This window comes from Myodes glareolus, chromosome 4 (genome assembly GCF_982192425.1).
Source record: "Myodes glareolus chromosome 4, mMyoGla1.1, whole genome shotgun sequence".
NCBI lineage: Eukaryota > Metazoa > Chordata > Mammalia > Rodentia > Cricetidae > Myodes > Myodes glareolus.
The window spans coordinates 62,849,748-62,865,777 of record NC_142029.1 but is presented as its reverse complement, the minus strand read 5'-3'; the positions used below and the strand labels follow the sequence as shown (position 1 = coordinate 62,865,777).

General features: G+C 42.5%; 2 protein-coding genes across 2 annotated transcripts in view; one reads left to right on the top strand and one right to left on the bottom strand.

Moving 5' to 3' along the window:
• Acad11 (acyl-CoA dehydrogenase family member 11) overlaps positions 1 to 16,030 on the bottom strand; it is an 81,683-nt gene that overhangs the window by 23,465 nt on the left and 42,188 nt on the right. Inside the window, exon 13 of the mRNA XM_087905499.1 lies at positions 14,455 to 14,553. Within this exon, the coding sequence (XP_087761625.1) occupies positions 14,455 to 14,553 (99 nt within the window). The remainder of the gene's footprint in view (positions 1 to 14,454; positions 14,554 to 16,030) is intronic.
• On the top strand, positions 7,686 to 15,863 carry Ackr4 (atypical chemokine receptor 4). Its single transcript, XM_048417457.3, has 2 exons — positions 7,686 to 8,326; positions 11,706 to 15,863. The coding sequence occupies exon 2, from the start codon at positions 11,715 to 11,717 to the stop codon at positions 12,765 to 12,767; it is 1,053 nt and encodes a 350-aa protein (XP_048273414.2). The 5' UTR covers positions 7,686 to 8,326; positions 11,706 to 11,714; the 3' UTR covers positions 12,768 to 15,863.

The following is a 16,030-nucleotide window of genomic DNA, read 5'->3' as shown; positions in this document are numbered from 1 at the left end:
GCTGGCAACTTGATATGCCATGCTTTGTTGACTCCCATGGAGAACAGAAGGCCTTACCTTTCTGAGGAGTGGATGCGGGGTGGTGTACCAAAGAGGTGGGGAGGAGGAAATGGGAAGAGAAACTGTGGTTGGTATGTGAAATAATAATAAAAAATTAACAAACAACAACAACAACAACAAACCCACAAAATCGCTTTCCTCCATGAAAGGGAAGGCTTGGGGAGAAGGCAGAGCATAAAGCGAGCACCTCCCCTCGTTCTCAGGCTGGCATCAAGTCAAGGGCACACCTCAGCTGTGCCTGAATCACAGCTCCGATGCCTCCACAGTCACAGCCACCAGAGCTGTCTGAACACGCAGTCAGAGATGTGTGCATGCGACCTCAATGGGTGACTAGAAAGGGAGGTGTCTTCTAACTAAGTGAAACGGGAAATTTAAATAGCAAAACTGGCAATCAATATGTGGAATCGTTTTTCCACCCTGCTGGGCATTTGCAACATAATCTTATTACTAAATCTAATTGCTTCGAAGAAAGGGAAATGGAAACTATTATACTAAAAAGGAATGCCTGTTTTTCATTAAAAGAAAAAGAAGCAATTGTACAAGCATAAATAGGAAAAAATGCAAAGTTACTGAAATAAAACACATTGCCATGTCTCAAGTAGCCTGCTGGGTCAGTGCTGGCACGGTACAACAGGGGTTTCAATTCAGCAGAGCATGCTTGCTCTATGTCACCAAAGCCTTGGTTTAAATGTTAAATGTCCCCTCGTGTCCCCTGTGTTAGAAAAGAACTGTTGCCAGCGAGCACTACTGGGATGTGGGGCTTAGACATTAAGTCACGCTGGATACGCCTGGACCACGGACCTCAGTTCTCTCGTCTTCCTTGTTTACCTTATGGCTATGACTAAGTGCTCTGCTCTGCTATGTCCCCATGCCACCTCTGCGCCCTTCCTCTTGCCACTGAGCATCTGCCCCAGGGGTCCAGAGCAATAGGGCCATCTGATCATTGACCAGAGTCTCTACAGCCTTGAGCAGGAACAAACCTTTCTTCCCTGTTAGTCAGTTCAAGGCTTTAGCTTAGTGACAGACAATTGATCAACAAAACCAACAGGAAAGAGGAGTTTTACTGTTTCTGGGCCATCTCTCTCTCATTGTGGATCTTAGCTACAATTCCTTCTCTGGGAGATTGTCCCCCTTTGATTTGCACAGACTCTGTAATCACCTCAAGTTATGCTTCGTTTTTCAGATTTTAAAAATTATTTTAAATTGTGTGTGCGGGGGTGCACATGAGTGCAGTGCAGGTGCCCACAGAATCCAGAGGGGTCAGATCCCCCTGGATTGTAAGCTGCCCAGTGTAGGTCCTGGGAACTGAATTCCAGTCCTGTGGAGAGCCGGTTTGTGTTCTTAAACACCGAGCAGTCTCTCCAGGCCCCATGAGGTCATGCTTTCTTTCTTAGAAATTGCAGGGTAAATTTTTTTTTTAATATAACAACTCACTCTGAACTCCTCAATAATATTTTCCTAGTTAGAGCCAGAACCTAGAGGCCCATAAGCCACAAGGCTAATTCTCCATGCCCCATGCAACACACCACCTTCTTGGTAAGCACACTGCTCAAGGCTGGATCTGGACAGACTGACATCATTTTCATTACCAGTCATATAAGAAGCTGACGCCATCAGAAGAGCAACCTGGGCTGGAGCTGTGGCTGGGTTGGGGTAGGGGCGGGTAGAGTGCTAGCCTAGCCTGTGCGAAGTTGGGTTCAACCCCCAACACCACAATAAATAAATAAATAAATAAATAAATAAATACAACAAAACGGGGAGTAGCAGTATGCCTGTAATCATAGTACTTGGGAAGGGAAGCAGAGACAGGAGGCTCAGAAGTTCAAGGTCATCCTGAGCTTCATATTGAGTTGAAGGCCAGCCTGGGCTACAGGAGACTATGTGTCAGTAAAACAAGCAAGCATCATTTCTACCATTCCTGGAACTTGGACTCACAACCCTTTTTCTTTCCTATTTAGAATGAGAATTTCTAAAACCATGCTTTTCAGAATGAAAATGCTTTAGGCACTTCCTCATTTAAACCCTCAATAGATCACAGATCGATTTTAAAAAAAAACCCTCTAAACATTGGCAAACAATTCTTTAATTTTCCATTAATACATGGAAAATAATTCAGATTCTTTTTTGAATAATTCAGATTCTAAAACAGAAAACATCTAACTTGGCTCGTCTGCTGACTGTTAAATAGAGGAAGTCAGGGGGAATACACAAATGATAAAACTTAAAATGTTTTGCAATTAACCTGGCTGATTCAGAAGAACGAGATGCAAATCCTCATAAATATATCAAGCTCCCCAAGCTCCAGGCAGAACTTGGCAGGGGTAGCGGCTGGAACACCCTTCTAGAAAAGAGAATCCCTCTTTTACGTGTTTTAGTTACTGAACAGGATACAGAATGTCAGCAATGAGACAGGCCAGAGGAAAGGCAAAGTCCAGAGAACACGCCAGCATATCTGGGGTCACAGGCCTTGTGAACAAAAACAGATGCCCAAGATAAGGATTTGTTCTCAGTGCAGCACACTGTATTGCAAGGCGGTTCAAGTGCCAGCATCCAGTCAGACTACGAATTCTATCCCTTGACGTTTGCTCATGAGCTTAACTTCAGAGGCTCCCAATTCCCATGGTTATCAATCAAAGATCAGTTTCCCACAGAAGGAAAAATGGCAACTAGAATTATCACGACCGCTGTGTATGCAGCTAGAAAGTGACATAAACACGTGGTACCACACAGAGCCTAGCCAGCCGCCCAGGAGGTCTCGAGTTCATATCGTCTACCAATACGGACTGGCTGGAGTGAAAACGCTTATACTTAATTTGGCTTCAGCTCTAATAGTAATGGTTCAAATTAGGATGAAGACATTGTGAGTTAAGACCCTTCTTATAACAAAATTCCCACTTGGGAAAGCTTATCGTCCAAGGCCATGATTAAGGGGGAAATTATCCAATGTGTTTTCTCAGAGCTCATGCCATTTCTAAAGGGCAATCAGCCCTCAGCACATTAAGCCAGCCTTGAAAAGACTGATGCTTGCTAAGTATTAAATGCTGCTGTAAACGGATCAAAATGAACTCCAAATAGACTAGGGTTGAAGCTTTCAAAACATTTAAAGAATAAACCCACAAACAACAGTGAAAAATAATATTCACAGATCTTTGGGTTGGAATTTTAAAATCTAAAATATAAATGAGGCTAAGTGTGCTGGTATGTACCTGTGATCCCAGCACTTAGTTGATGGAGGTAGTGGATCATGAGTTCAGTTCCATCCTTGGCTACGTACTGAGTTCAAGGAAAGCCTGGGCTACCTAAGACCCTTCCTCAAAATAAAAACAAACCAAAGTAAAAACCAAACAAACACAAAAACCAAACCAAAGTAAAAAACAGCCAGCTATGGTGGCCACACCTTTAACCCCAGCACTAGGGAGGCAGAGGCAGGTGAATCTCTGAGTTCAAGGTCAGCCTGGTTTAACAGAAGATCAAGTTTCAGGACAGCCAAGGCTACACAGAGAAACTCTGTCTCAAAAAAAACAAAAACAAAACAAAACAATCCCCCTCAAACAGAGAAAGATAAAAACAAACAAACAAAATCAACAATCCCACAAAACTATACATGCAAGTACAGGATCAAATTATTTGTCAATATAAAGTTATTTTATATTAAGAGATAAAGGTAAATATCAGAAAACTGGAAAAATATTTCAGCGTTTTAAATGAAATATTTAATACCTTCTTAGAGCATTAAAATATCTGAGACCCACTGTAAAAATGAGTAAAGGACAAATTCACAAAAGGAATAGAGAAGAATTGAAAGAGACTTTCCCAGCATTTAATTTTATCAGTCCCCCACATCAATGCAGAATAAAGCAACAATGAAATACCATTTTATAGCTAAATGCTAAAAGTACCATTTACAGCAGCTTTTGATTCGGTATTTCACATGGGGCTGGCCTGGGCATGGTAAAAAGGAAAGGGTTACTACACTACGGTCTATTGTGGAGGCTTTGAGGAAAGCAGGCACTTCCACATACTGTTGGTGGAATAACAAAGTAAAACCATTCCTAAGGAACACAACTGGCAAACCCCACCAAAACTACAGACTCACTCAGTCTCTGGCTCCCCCACCCAACCTCTATCATCTATTTATCCTGTAACTGTATGGCTGTCCCTCTGTGGAATGGCAAGGACACGTGAATATTCACTGCAGTAGTATTGACTGTGAAGAGTGTCCAGTTGATGTGCAACAGGACTGTGGAAGCTTGCTGTGCTATGTCCACAACAGAGGCCTCTAGCGGGATATGGGAGCTTTCTACACACCAACATGGAAGGATTCAAGATTATGAATACAAGCAAATCATGCTGACACTATCTTCGGCATAAAAGACAAGAGGCTAATGTATATATACCTCATTACAGTCTTCAAAATTCCTATGATTGAGTTCATTTTATCACACTACCTACAAAGATTCTGCAAATGTGATTTATAACACTAAAAAAATACAAGATTCCTAAGGAAATAATAAAGCAAATTACAGTAATACACGCAATAAACTATTACTTCTGCTGAAGCTCGTTGATAGTGAGTTTGGATTCAGATGCTTTTTGCTTAAGCAAAAATGTAAAATTAAAAATGTATATTATGAATTAAACATGTAATATGGACACTAGAAAAGAAGAGCTAAGGTTGTCTCAGTGATGCTCAGTGCACAGCCCAACACCAGTGGCATTCTAGGTGACAAGGTAGCGTGTAGTTTAGTCAAACACTATCAGCAGTCAAAGTGGTACCACCTGCAGAGAGCTGGAAATGGATACAGAGAGACATTTTGGGGGACCCAAAGGCACTGCTATGTTAAGACAGAAGATAATTTTTTTACAGTCCATTTGAAGAAAATGAGAATCATAAAGATTCTGAGAAGAAATGGAAGGAAGAGAGGCTAACGGGGGAGAAAACCAACAGAATACGCACCAAGTGCTCTCAAAGTCGCCCTCGTGGGTGACGCTTTGCTCTGTCCTCAGTTCATGTGACTACCAGTTCTTCCTTCCTTCTTTATTTATGCATTTAATTTATTTATCTGCTGTTTGGTTTGAGTCAGGCTGTCGCTGTATAGCCTAGGTTGGCTTTGAACCTGTGATCCTCTCGTCCCAGCATCCAGAGAGCTGGAATTACAAGCCTGAGCTACCACACCCAGCTGCCTTTCATATTTTATCAAGTTATATCTGGAGAAATGAAAGCATGGCATAGCCAAGGGTCTATTAACCATGACTCAAATGAGGCGGAGCCCAGGACACCATGCCAGAAGCACCAGCTCAGTCCTGGCACCCTTTATGTCCTGAGGACTTATGCTTGAAGAAAATGATTTTTTTTTAACTCAAAAGCTGTAAAGATTATTATAAACTTACAACTGGTCCACAAGATAAGAATCCAATTCATAAGAAAATATGTAGTTTCTTAGGGGAGGATAAACAAGAAAAAGGAGGGGATATATTCCCTCATGCATAAAGCAGTATTAGGACTACATAACAGATAGCATCATGGAATACCAGAAATGTGTCAGAGATAACATGGTAAAATGGGGAAGTCTAACATTGCATATGTGAAGTAAGAACTTTATTCCTGGCATCAGACTACATCTAAGGAGGATGCTGCATAAACCGACTGATACATTGATCCATATGATTGTTATCTGACAGGCTGGCATCAGGAGTAAGATAACAACGTAAATGCTGGGAAAACACAATGGACAAGATCGTTGTGGAAGACAGGAAATATCATACAGCCCTAAGAATGGGTTGTACGGTCTATGAGAGCATCCTCATCAGCTTAACTGTCACTTGGAGTCATATGAGAAGGAACTCATTGAAAGATTTCCAAGATCAGCTTAAAACAAGCAGGTGGGCATGTCTCTGGGAGATTGTCTTGGTTGCTAATGGATACAGGAAGGTCTGGCCCACGATGGACGCACTATTCCCTGGTCAGATGGTCCAGGACTGTAGAAGAAACAGAGCTAAGGATGAGGGCGTGAGCCTTGTAGATACTGAGAGAAGGCACACTGTAGATGGATTGGAGAGACAGTACGAAGACCTCCTTAGAATTGTGCCTGGTAACAGCTAGGAGAGAGACATGGCAGGCGAAGGAGTGAGCAGTATGGGATAAGGTGAGGGGTGTGAAGGGCTAGAAGGCAGACCCGAGGGACATCGTGAGCCACAGCTAACTGCGTGGAGGGCTGGATACCTACTTTTTTATCCCTGATATACAGAAAGACACAATTAGAGGTAAGGGAAGAGAGGCCAGGTACACTAGGCCAGGCAGGGGAGCAAGAAAGGCAGCGTACTCTTGAAGGCGGTGAGAGACTGGAAGAATGACCAGCCATGGGAAAGAACACTTTAAAAGATCAGGTATGTACATTTTACAAAGTGAACAGGTTGTGTGATGCCATCTTTATCCAAGTCAATGTGTATTTAACCACACCCCCCATTTTCCTTTACTCTTTTTCCCTTTTCCCTTCCTCTTTCCAATTATCCCCCCTTTAACTTTTAGCTTTCATAAATAAGAGAATATATACATATATATTTTCTAGGTCTAGCTTATTTTGCTTGAAATAATCATAATTGTATCCAGTTCCCTAAGAATGACAGACGTTTGTTCTTCATGGCAGCCCTGAAGTCCACTGTGCATATGTATATACCTATCATATATTTTTTACCACCCTCTTCCCCTCCCTCACCCTCCCTCTCTCTTTTTAGTCAAAGCTCATATAGCCCCGGCCAGTCTGGTCTCAGGCTCATGAGATGGGATTACAGATGTGAGTCAGGATACCTTGCTTACATGGGACTGAGAACCGAGGCAGGGCTTTCTGCCATGCTCGGCTTGTACCTACCAGCTGAGCTACATTCCCAAGACTACATGTCTTTACATATTCATGGATGTGCTTCTATCTCCCCAGTAACACAGTACTATTTGGACCTGAGGAGATGGCTCAGCAGCTGGGAACACTAGCTGTTCTTCTGAAGGTCCAGGGTTCAATTCCTAGCACCCACATGGCAGCTCACAACTGTAACTCCAGTTCCAGCAGACCTGAGTGCAGGAATGTGGAGCACAGACATACAGGTGGGCAAAAACACCCACAAACATTAACAAAGAAAACAAACGGCGCTAGCACCTGCTCAGAAGCGCTGATTGCGTGCCTCTGGTAGTGACTTCTCATTCAGTAACTTTACTTTGGTTCCGACTATGGTAGAATGCTTACACCATGGAAAGAGGCAAATTTAGTGGTAAGCTGGTTTTGCTGCATGCAAATGATGCTTCCTCACAGAGAGGTAGAGGAGTAGGAGGAGGTCTACCTTGACCCCAAGACATATATTGGGAGAAATAAGAATGAAGACACATGAAAGACACATGAGTCTCTTTTTGCATGAATCAACACGGAAGCTGTAACACTCACTGAGAGGACAAAAAAGGCCTGGGTCTAAAATAAATTCCGCAGGTGGGTTCTTGGGCTGGCTGTGCATGAGAAAATGAGGCAATACTATGCAAATGTGAAGTGAGCTGAGGTCAAATAGGGCAGGAGGACCAAATCTACACTCATCGGTTCCTTGTCTAACGTGCATTTGTTCGGCAGCCTGGGAAAACAGGCTCTCCACACAGAGGATTTCTGAAGGCTTGTATTTGGCCCTTGATGAAAAGGTTCTAAGAAAAACAAGAGAAAGCCACCGTGAGAGACACACTTTGAACCCCGGAGAGAACACTGCAGTGAGCCTACTGCATGCACTCCTGCTGAAGGGAAACAGTAAGCTCTGCTGGGACTGTCTGCAACTTAATCTTACATAATTTGGTTTTCAAAAGGATAACTTTCTGGGTTAAAATCATTTTAGTTACCTCTCTTAGACAAAGTAACTTTCCCAAGTATTTCTGTAGCTTTCCCCAGCAGCACCGGGCCTGGAGGAGCTGCTCTCCAGTGTCCCCCTCTTGGCTGAGCAGGAGCTGGCTAGCTACAGGCACTTTCTTCTTCCCCTCAGCTGAGTGGGACCTGACAATTCTGCAGTTTGGGAGCCAAACTGGAATTCCTTCCATCTGTATCCAGACATTTAAGAATTTGGCTGGACTCCACAGGAAGGCTTTGCAGAGCACTTAATCAAGTGCTCCAGAGGTTAAATTTCAGGAAAGCCCTCTTGGATCCAAGATAAAGGCGGGGTGTAAAAAGCGAAAACAAGAGTCCTGTGAGTCAGAGGTCCTTCGCTCTCCTCGCTCAAGACTGCCGTCTCCCAGCTCAAACAGGTTGGTTCCTTCTTTCTTTTTCTCCTTTTGACCTAAATATGCATCTTTAAAAAAATTTTTAAGCCCAAAGATTTTGCATTTTTATTTTAGTGAGGGATGGGGGGTTTGGTGCATGAGAGTTTAAACATTTACATGGACCAAAAAGCTATTTAAGAACTTATAGATAAGTATTATATATACTTATTATATATAAGTATATTATTGTTATATATAAGAATCTATAAAATGTAGAGATCTACACTTTAACCTTGAAATGAAAATATGACTATGTCAAGAAGAATATATTATTTTCAATACCATTGCTGGTTTGTCAGGGAGCTAATAGAGTTTACCAGATCATTTCTTTCTGCTCTTTATAATAAATATTTTTTGTCTTGAAAATAATTTTTAAAAAAACAGTTGAGGGGGGAGTGGGAGGGTGTTGGGAGGGGGGGCGGAAATGGAAACTTTAATAAAAAAAAACAGTTGAAAGTCTTCCTATGTATCTGAAGAAGGGTAATTTTTACAAATAATCTCTATTCCTATTCTGATATTATTATACTGTTGGAAAGTCATACTTTCAAATAGTCGCCCTTATATTTTATTTGGTTCTGTTGCTCTTTATCATTAAGTTCAAGATTTCTGTGATAACAGAGAGGAAAGAACCAAGTCATATTGTGTTAATAATTAATGCAGAAACCAGGAGGCTACAGGAGGCTGCCAGTGCAGCTTCTGAGACACCTTTAATAACAAAGTAGCCACTGTAGACTCTTGCTGCTTGCTTTCTGCATAATAAGGAAAACCCCTCAGCAGTACTGGCCTCAGGGAGCACCTTCCCTAAATGGCACCTTTACATTATTCACCCAAAGAAGAGTTAGCAAGTTAAAGACCTCTCTAAAAACTTTATGTTCTTTCCTGTATTGTTTTGAAAATGCTGTTTTCATGAGTGATTCTGTAAGACCGGGGATTTTCTGAAGGACAAAAATGGCCAATCAAGAGAGAGAAGCTAAGAAAGAAAAGGCAATAAAATAATGAAAGTCACTGTAATATTCATAGTAATATTTGTGAATTCAGTGCAAGCTTTTCTTGATGCATTGCAGTGATATTAGCCAGCGCGTGATTCCCAAGTTTGAGACAGGAGACCCCAACACATCCGACATCCATTCCGCAGTAACAGCGTCTATGTTATGTTATGTTGTGCTGTGTTGTGCTGTGTTATGATGAGCAGCTAGAGTGTGCCTGGTATGTAGTAAACGCTTCAGACACAACCAGAAATCAAACTGCTCAGACTACAGAGAACTTAGAGCTGGGAAATACACTTTCTCCACAGGATGGAGTCATATCCTTGATCGAGGGTCAATCTTCTGGGGAGGAAAACCCAAACTAATTTACTCATAAAGGGAGGGCAGAAAATAGTGCTGGGCAAGGGCAGGCGGGAACGATGGTGATGCACGCCAGAACACCGTGTGTCTGCCAACAGTCGGCAACGCGGCACACTCCTGCCTACTATGTGGGGACAGGGGTGGGGGGTGGAGGGAGCCTTGGAGTCCACTCTGTGGACCATGTGTTGTTGTCTCTTTCTCAGCAAGGGACGTGCTTCCGGGTGCAGAGTTAGATGAGGGAGCGTTAGACCGGCAAGTCAGAGGCACAATATCGACAGCAGTAAGAATGATTTTCACAGGAAAGTGCGTGAGAAGGATGAAGAACAATCAGATTCCAGCTAGGAAGACAGTGCAGTGTGTGTGTGTGTGTGTGTGTGTGTGTGTGTGTGTGTATGCATGTGTGTGCGTGCGTGTGCACAATCAGAAGGGACACAGTGGGCATATGGCACAAGTCTAAAGACTGTAAGCACATGGGCTGGAGAGATGGCTAGTGGTTAAGAGCATTGCCTGCTCTTAAGTCCTGAGTTCAATTCCCGGCAACCACATGGTGGCTCACAACCATCTGTAATGAGGTCTGGTGCCCTCTTCTGGCCTGCAGACATACACAGACAGAATATTGTATACATAATAAATAAATAAATAAATAAATAAATAAATAAATAAATAATTAAAAAAAGACTGCAAGCACAGGAAGATCTGAGACCCATTTGCAAGGTAAAATCTGAACATGCAAACTTGGTGTGGTGGTTCACACCTATAATCCCAGTACTGGGGAGACTGAGGCAGGAGGATTGCTAACTTGGGCTACAGAGTGAGATTCTGTCTCAGGAAAAAAAAAACCAAAATAAAGCAAGCAAGCAAGCAAGAATGAACAAACTTACAGACCAACTGGAAACAAGGGGATCTAGGTAAGTGAGAAGTCCAGGACAGTGCCAATTTTCAGCTTCGAAGGACCGGGGACACAAGAGAGACCAGGGGACATGAGAGGGATGAGGGGACACAAGTAGTTACAGGCAAGCTTGTGAGGCAAGCTGACTAAATGAGGTTTTCCTGTAGAAAAGTCAACATTAATGCTCTATACAAATGCCAAGTTAATTTATTTAAATTTAAATTATAGTAACACTAGAATAAAAAATTAAAACATTCCTTTTTTCAAGCAAGACAACTGATTTTAATTTATTATAGCTAACTCCTCAAGACAAGTTATTTGTAAAAATTACAACATTTCTTTTGTTCTTTGATGAAATCTTTTATTATAAAAACCAGATTGAGTCTGGTCTATAAGAACTAGTTCTAGGACAGCTAGGACTTTAATGCAGAGAAACCCTAACTCGAAAAACAAAAAACAAAGAAAAACCAGACTAGGTAGATGGCCCTGTGGTTAAAATGCTTGCTGTCCAAGCATGCGGACTCGAGTCTGGGTCCCTAGCATGTATGAAAGTGAGGAGTGGGGTTGCAGCTCGCCTACAGTTCTAGTGCTCAGAAGATAGCGGAAGGATGTGTGGACCAAGCTGGCTATCAGAACAGCTCTGCTGGTCAGCTCTGGGTCTAACCTCTGCCTCAAGAAGTAAGAAGAGAGTAATCTAATGACTCCTAATGCCAACTCCAACCTGTAGATACATGCATATACATGTGCCATCTCACCCACCCACATGCATGCAGGCCACACATACAAACACACACACACACACACAAAAACCCCACAAAACTAAACAACTTATATTTACTTAAAAGTCTTCAACTTTATCTAGGATTTAGTAATAACTAAGGGAATCCCTTAGGATATTGTCTGTTGGCCATGGACAAATGCCAGTTCCTGCACACAGACATGTAAAAACAAACGATGGGGGAACTGGCTCAATGTGGCTCCCATTAAAGTTTTCAGAGTGAGATCCAGGTTCACACATGTGATAGCCCACAAGCTATTCTCTAGAGAAAACACAAACCGTATGTTGGGTAAAGCTGCTTCCTTTTAAGCAATGCTGAAGTGAGTGTCTTGTGTTCTTCCTGCCATCCAGCTCGGTGCCATGGCGCTAGAGCAGAGCCAGCCAACAGAATACTACTATGAGGGACACGAAATGAATGACACGTACGACTACAGCCAGTATGAAACGATCTGCATAAAAGAAGAAGTCAGGCAGTTTGCCAAAGTCTTCCTCCCTGCCTTCTTTGCAATAGCCTTTGTCATTGGACTGGCAGGCAATTCCACAGTTGTGGCAATTTACGCCTATTACAAGAAACAGAGGACCAAGACAGATGTGTACATCCTGAATCTGGCTGTGGCAGACTTGCTGCTTCTGGTCACATTGCCCTTCTGGGCAGTTAATGCAGTCCATGGGTGGATTCTAGGGAAAATGATGTGCAAAGTAACTTCGGCTCTGTACACGGTAAACTTCGTCTCTGGGATGCAGTTCCTGGCTTGTATCAGCATTGACAGATACTGGGCAATCACTAAGGCCCCCAGCCAATCAGGAGCGGGGAGACCCTGCTGGATCATATGTGGCTGTGTGTGGGTGGCTGCTACCTTACTGAGTATACCCCAGCTGTTTTTTTACACCGTGAATCACAATGCCAGGTGCACTCCCATCTTTCCCCACCACCTGGGAACATCCCTGAAGGCATCCATTCAGATGCTGGAAATCTGCATCGGCTTTGTGGTTCCCTTTCTTATCATGGGGGTGTGCTATGCCATCACTGCAAGGACCCTTGTCAAGATGCCGAATATTAAAAAGTCTCGCCCCCTCAAGGTTCTGCTCACGGTGGTTGTAGTTTTCATTGTCACGCAGCTGCCTTACAACATTGTCAAGTTCTGCCAAGCCATAGATGCCATCTACTTGCTGATCACCAACTGTGACATGAGCAAGCACATGGATGTCGCCATCCAAGTCACAGAGAGCATCGCACTCTTCCACAGCTGCCTCAACCCTGTCCTATACGTCTTCATGGGGGCCTCCTTCAAAAACTATATCATGAAGGTGGCCAAGAAATATGGATCCTGGAGAAGACAGAGACAGAACGCAGAGGAAATTCCTTTTGATTCTGAGGCTCCTACAGACCCAACCAGTTCTTTTACCATTTAAATATAAAACGCTCTCTGCTTTTTGCTTGCACACACACACACACACACACACACACGCACACACGAGTGAGGTTTCTTACTCAAAGTATTTGTGTTACACTGAGACTCAAATGTCAAACACTAGACTGTTGTTGCAATGTACACCAAAGAAGGAGCAAAGGGTGGGGGTGTGACAAAGACAGACAGAAGAAAGTAAACAACAAACGGGCAGAATCTGGAAATTAAAGTTACTACAGGAAAACAGAATGGCAGGAGGGAGAAAAATACTGTACTCTAAAGAGGAAGCTTAGTGGCGAAGGGATGTTTTCATCTTGACTACAGTGGTGGCTACTCAAATCTTTATGTGCCATATAGGAATTTCAACTGCCTACTTTTGATAGCAACTGTAATTATGAAATATAAAACATTGACTAATGAGCACCCTAGACCATCTCATGTGATAAGTCATGGGTAAGGGTTATCCGGGACCATCCTGTGTGATAAATCACTGTGTAAGGGTTATCCGGGACCATCCTGTGTGATAAGTCATGGGTAAGGGTTATCCAGGACCATCCCGTGTGATAAGTCATGGGTAAGGGTTATCCGGGACCATCCTGTGTGGTAAATCATGGGTAAGGGTTATCTGGGACCATCCCGTGTGATAAGTCATGGGTAAGGGTTATCCGGGACCATCCCATGTGATAAGTCACTGTGTAAGGGTTATCCGGGACCATCCTGTGTGATAAGTCATGGGTAAGGGTTATCTGGGACCATCCCGTGTGATAAGTCATGGGTAAGGGTTATCCGGGACCATCCCGTGTGATAAGTCACTGTGTAAGGGTTATCCGGGACCATCCTGTGTGGTAAGTCAGTAGGTAAAGAGCCCCCAAGACCATCCTGTACTATTTTTGTAACTTCCTTTGAGTAGACAGCAACTTTAAAATAAAAAGTTAAAAAAAAATCCCATCATGTTCTGAGTCAGGTGATCTAAAACCAATTAATAAAGAAACTTATGTTAAGAAAATCATAAGTATTTGTAATTAAATTTTAATAAGAATATTTTCTGCAAAATTCCAATATTTAAATAATACAACAAAAACTTACTCTATTTTGTCTCACAATTTATAAGTAATTTTATAAACTATAAAATGGCAATTATCCCAACCTTTAAAAGAAGGTCAAACCCATAAACTTTTCTGAGATGGTCACACATTCTGGAAAGTGCCTATATATGCAATTTGCTTTGATGATGTCACCAAAGAAAATTATCCAAATATATTCTGGGTTCACTATGCACATTCTAGAAGCAAGTCTTAAAAATCAAAGTTATCTAGAGTCTAATTTTATAGGTTCCTAAAGAACTTCCCCATGCATGTTGGCCTATTACTAAGAACTGATGAGCAAATAAACTATCCTATATATAAAGCTTAAATTTCATTTAACCGTGCATATTTTAGGCAATAAAATATATACATTTACTGTTGTTACTGACACTTAAGAATGAACCCCAAACACATGCTCAGCCTGTGTTCTATCGACACTGAACTACACCCCAGACTCTACAACTTATCAAATTACCTTTTCTCTTGGTACTGTTTCTAAGTCTGACAGCGTTTCAGAGGCTGATTTAAGATGTGACCACACAGCAGTGACTGGGAATCGTGGCATTGCTCTGGCAAAGGGCTAGCAGAACCACGGAGAACACTCACCGCTGCTCCACCACTTCTTGCCGTTAACTATATAGCCATCTCCGTCTCGCTGGATGCTACACTCAATGTTCGTGGCATCACTTGATGAGACACTGGGCTCTAGAAAGGAAGAACAGCTTGATCAACAGGCAGGCAGAAATCAGTCTTCAGCCAAAGAGGCTTAGGCAAGAGCAGGCAAGCTCGTCAAGGACAGAGGCACCTTGGGTTTTTATTGTATTTTTTAAATCTTTCCACTTTACCCCTTTCTACTCAGTCCTTTCTTAATGACACACTGTAAGCACTCAATAAATACAAATAGGAAGACAGAGGGATGAAGAGTAGGATTAGTACTGACAACTGTGTCCTTGGAGGCTTTGCTGATGTCTGAGTCCATATACAACTCCCTCATCATTTTCCCAGTCACCAAAACCAGGTAATACTGCCTTTGACTTTCCCCAGTGGGAATCTGCTGTAACTGAGGGCAGGCTGGGTTTCTCTACTCTCACCAGCAACTTCCACTTGTGCCTTGAAGGTGCTACTGGGAATGTACTGCCAGCGACATTCAGATCTTCTCCACACTCAGGTCTCCAGAACGCTCTCTGTGCAATACCTGTAAATATCCTTAAATTCTCTTTACTGCATGGCATATAGGGACTCAGCTTTTACCTTGCTCCTGTATTGTCCTTGTTTTTATTTTGTATGTTTATATGTGTATGTGTGCTCACATGCTGGAACATGTGTGTATATGGAGACCAGAAACTTCAGTTGCCATTCCTCCTCTGGTCTCTCATTGGCTTGGCCTGGTATGTTCCCGATACTCGGTGGTGACTGGCTAGCCTGGCTGGCCAGAGAGCCTCAGGGTCTTCCTGCAGCCAACCCCAGTGCTGTGCTTACACTTGTGTGTCACATCAGATTAGATGTGACATCTGTGAGGATCCTGGGAACAGAACTCGGGTCCACATGCTTGTGTGGCAAACACTTAACAGACTGAGCCGTGTCCCCGCCCCTTTTCTGCTCTCTTAACTGAGTCCTTGGGATGCTTTACAGATTCTTTTTAAAGCTCCAGAAGCTGGTTTCAGAGAAAGTGTCGGTGAGCTTATTTTATGGCCTGAAGAAACACTATGTCATCACACCATTCTGTAGACATTCAATTCAATAAACACCTCTTGATGAATTAAGTAGAAAGAACTTTTGTTATTATATAAACATTTATATGTGTGTGTAATATTTGCATATTATTTAAAAAATAATAAAATCTAGTGGACGGTAGAAGTGCATATTTTTAATCCCAGTGCTCAGGAGGAAGAAGCAGGTGGATCTCTGAGTTTGAATGAACCTACTCTACAAAGTGAGCTCCAGGACAGCCAGGGATACACAGGGAAATCCTGTCTTGAAAAATTAAAACCAAAATAAATAAATAAATAATCTGGTCTCGAGATGTGATTTTTGTCTTTAAAGGAAGTTTTAAAGCCCTGCTTTAATATGCAAATGTACCGAGACCACTGTCATCATCATGTCCCTACTCCGTGCTTTCAGCAATATTCCCATCGGTGTACGTTCTGGTTTTCTAGGATTATGGAATAGCTGAGTAGTTTAC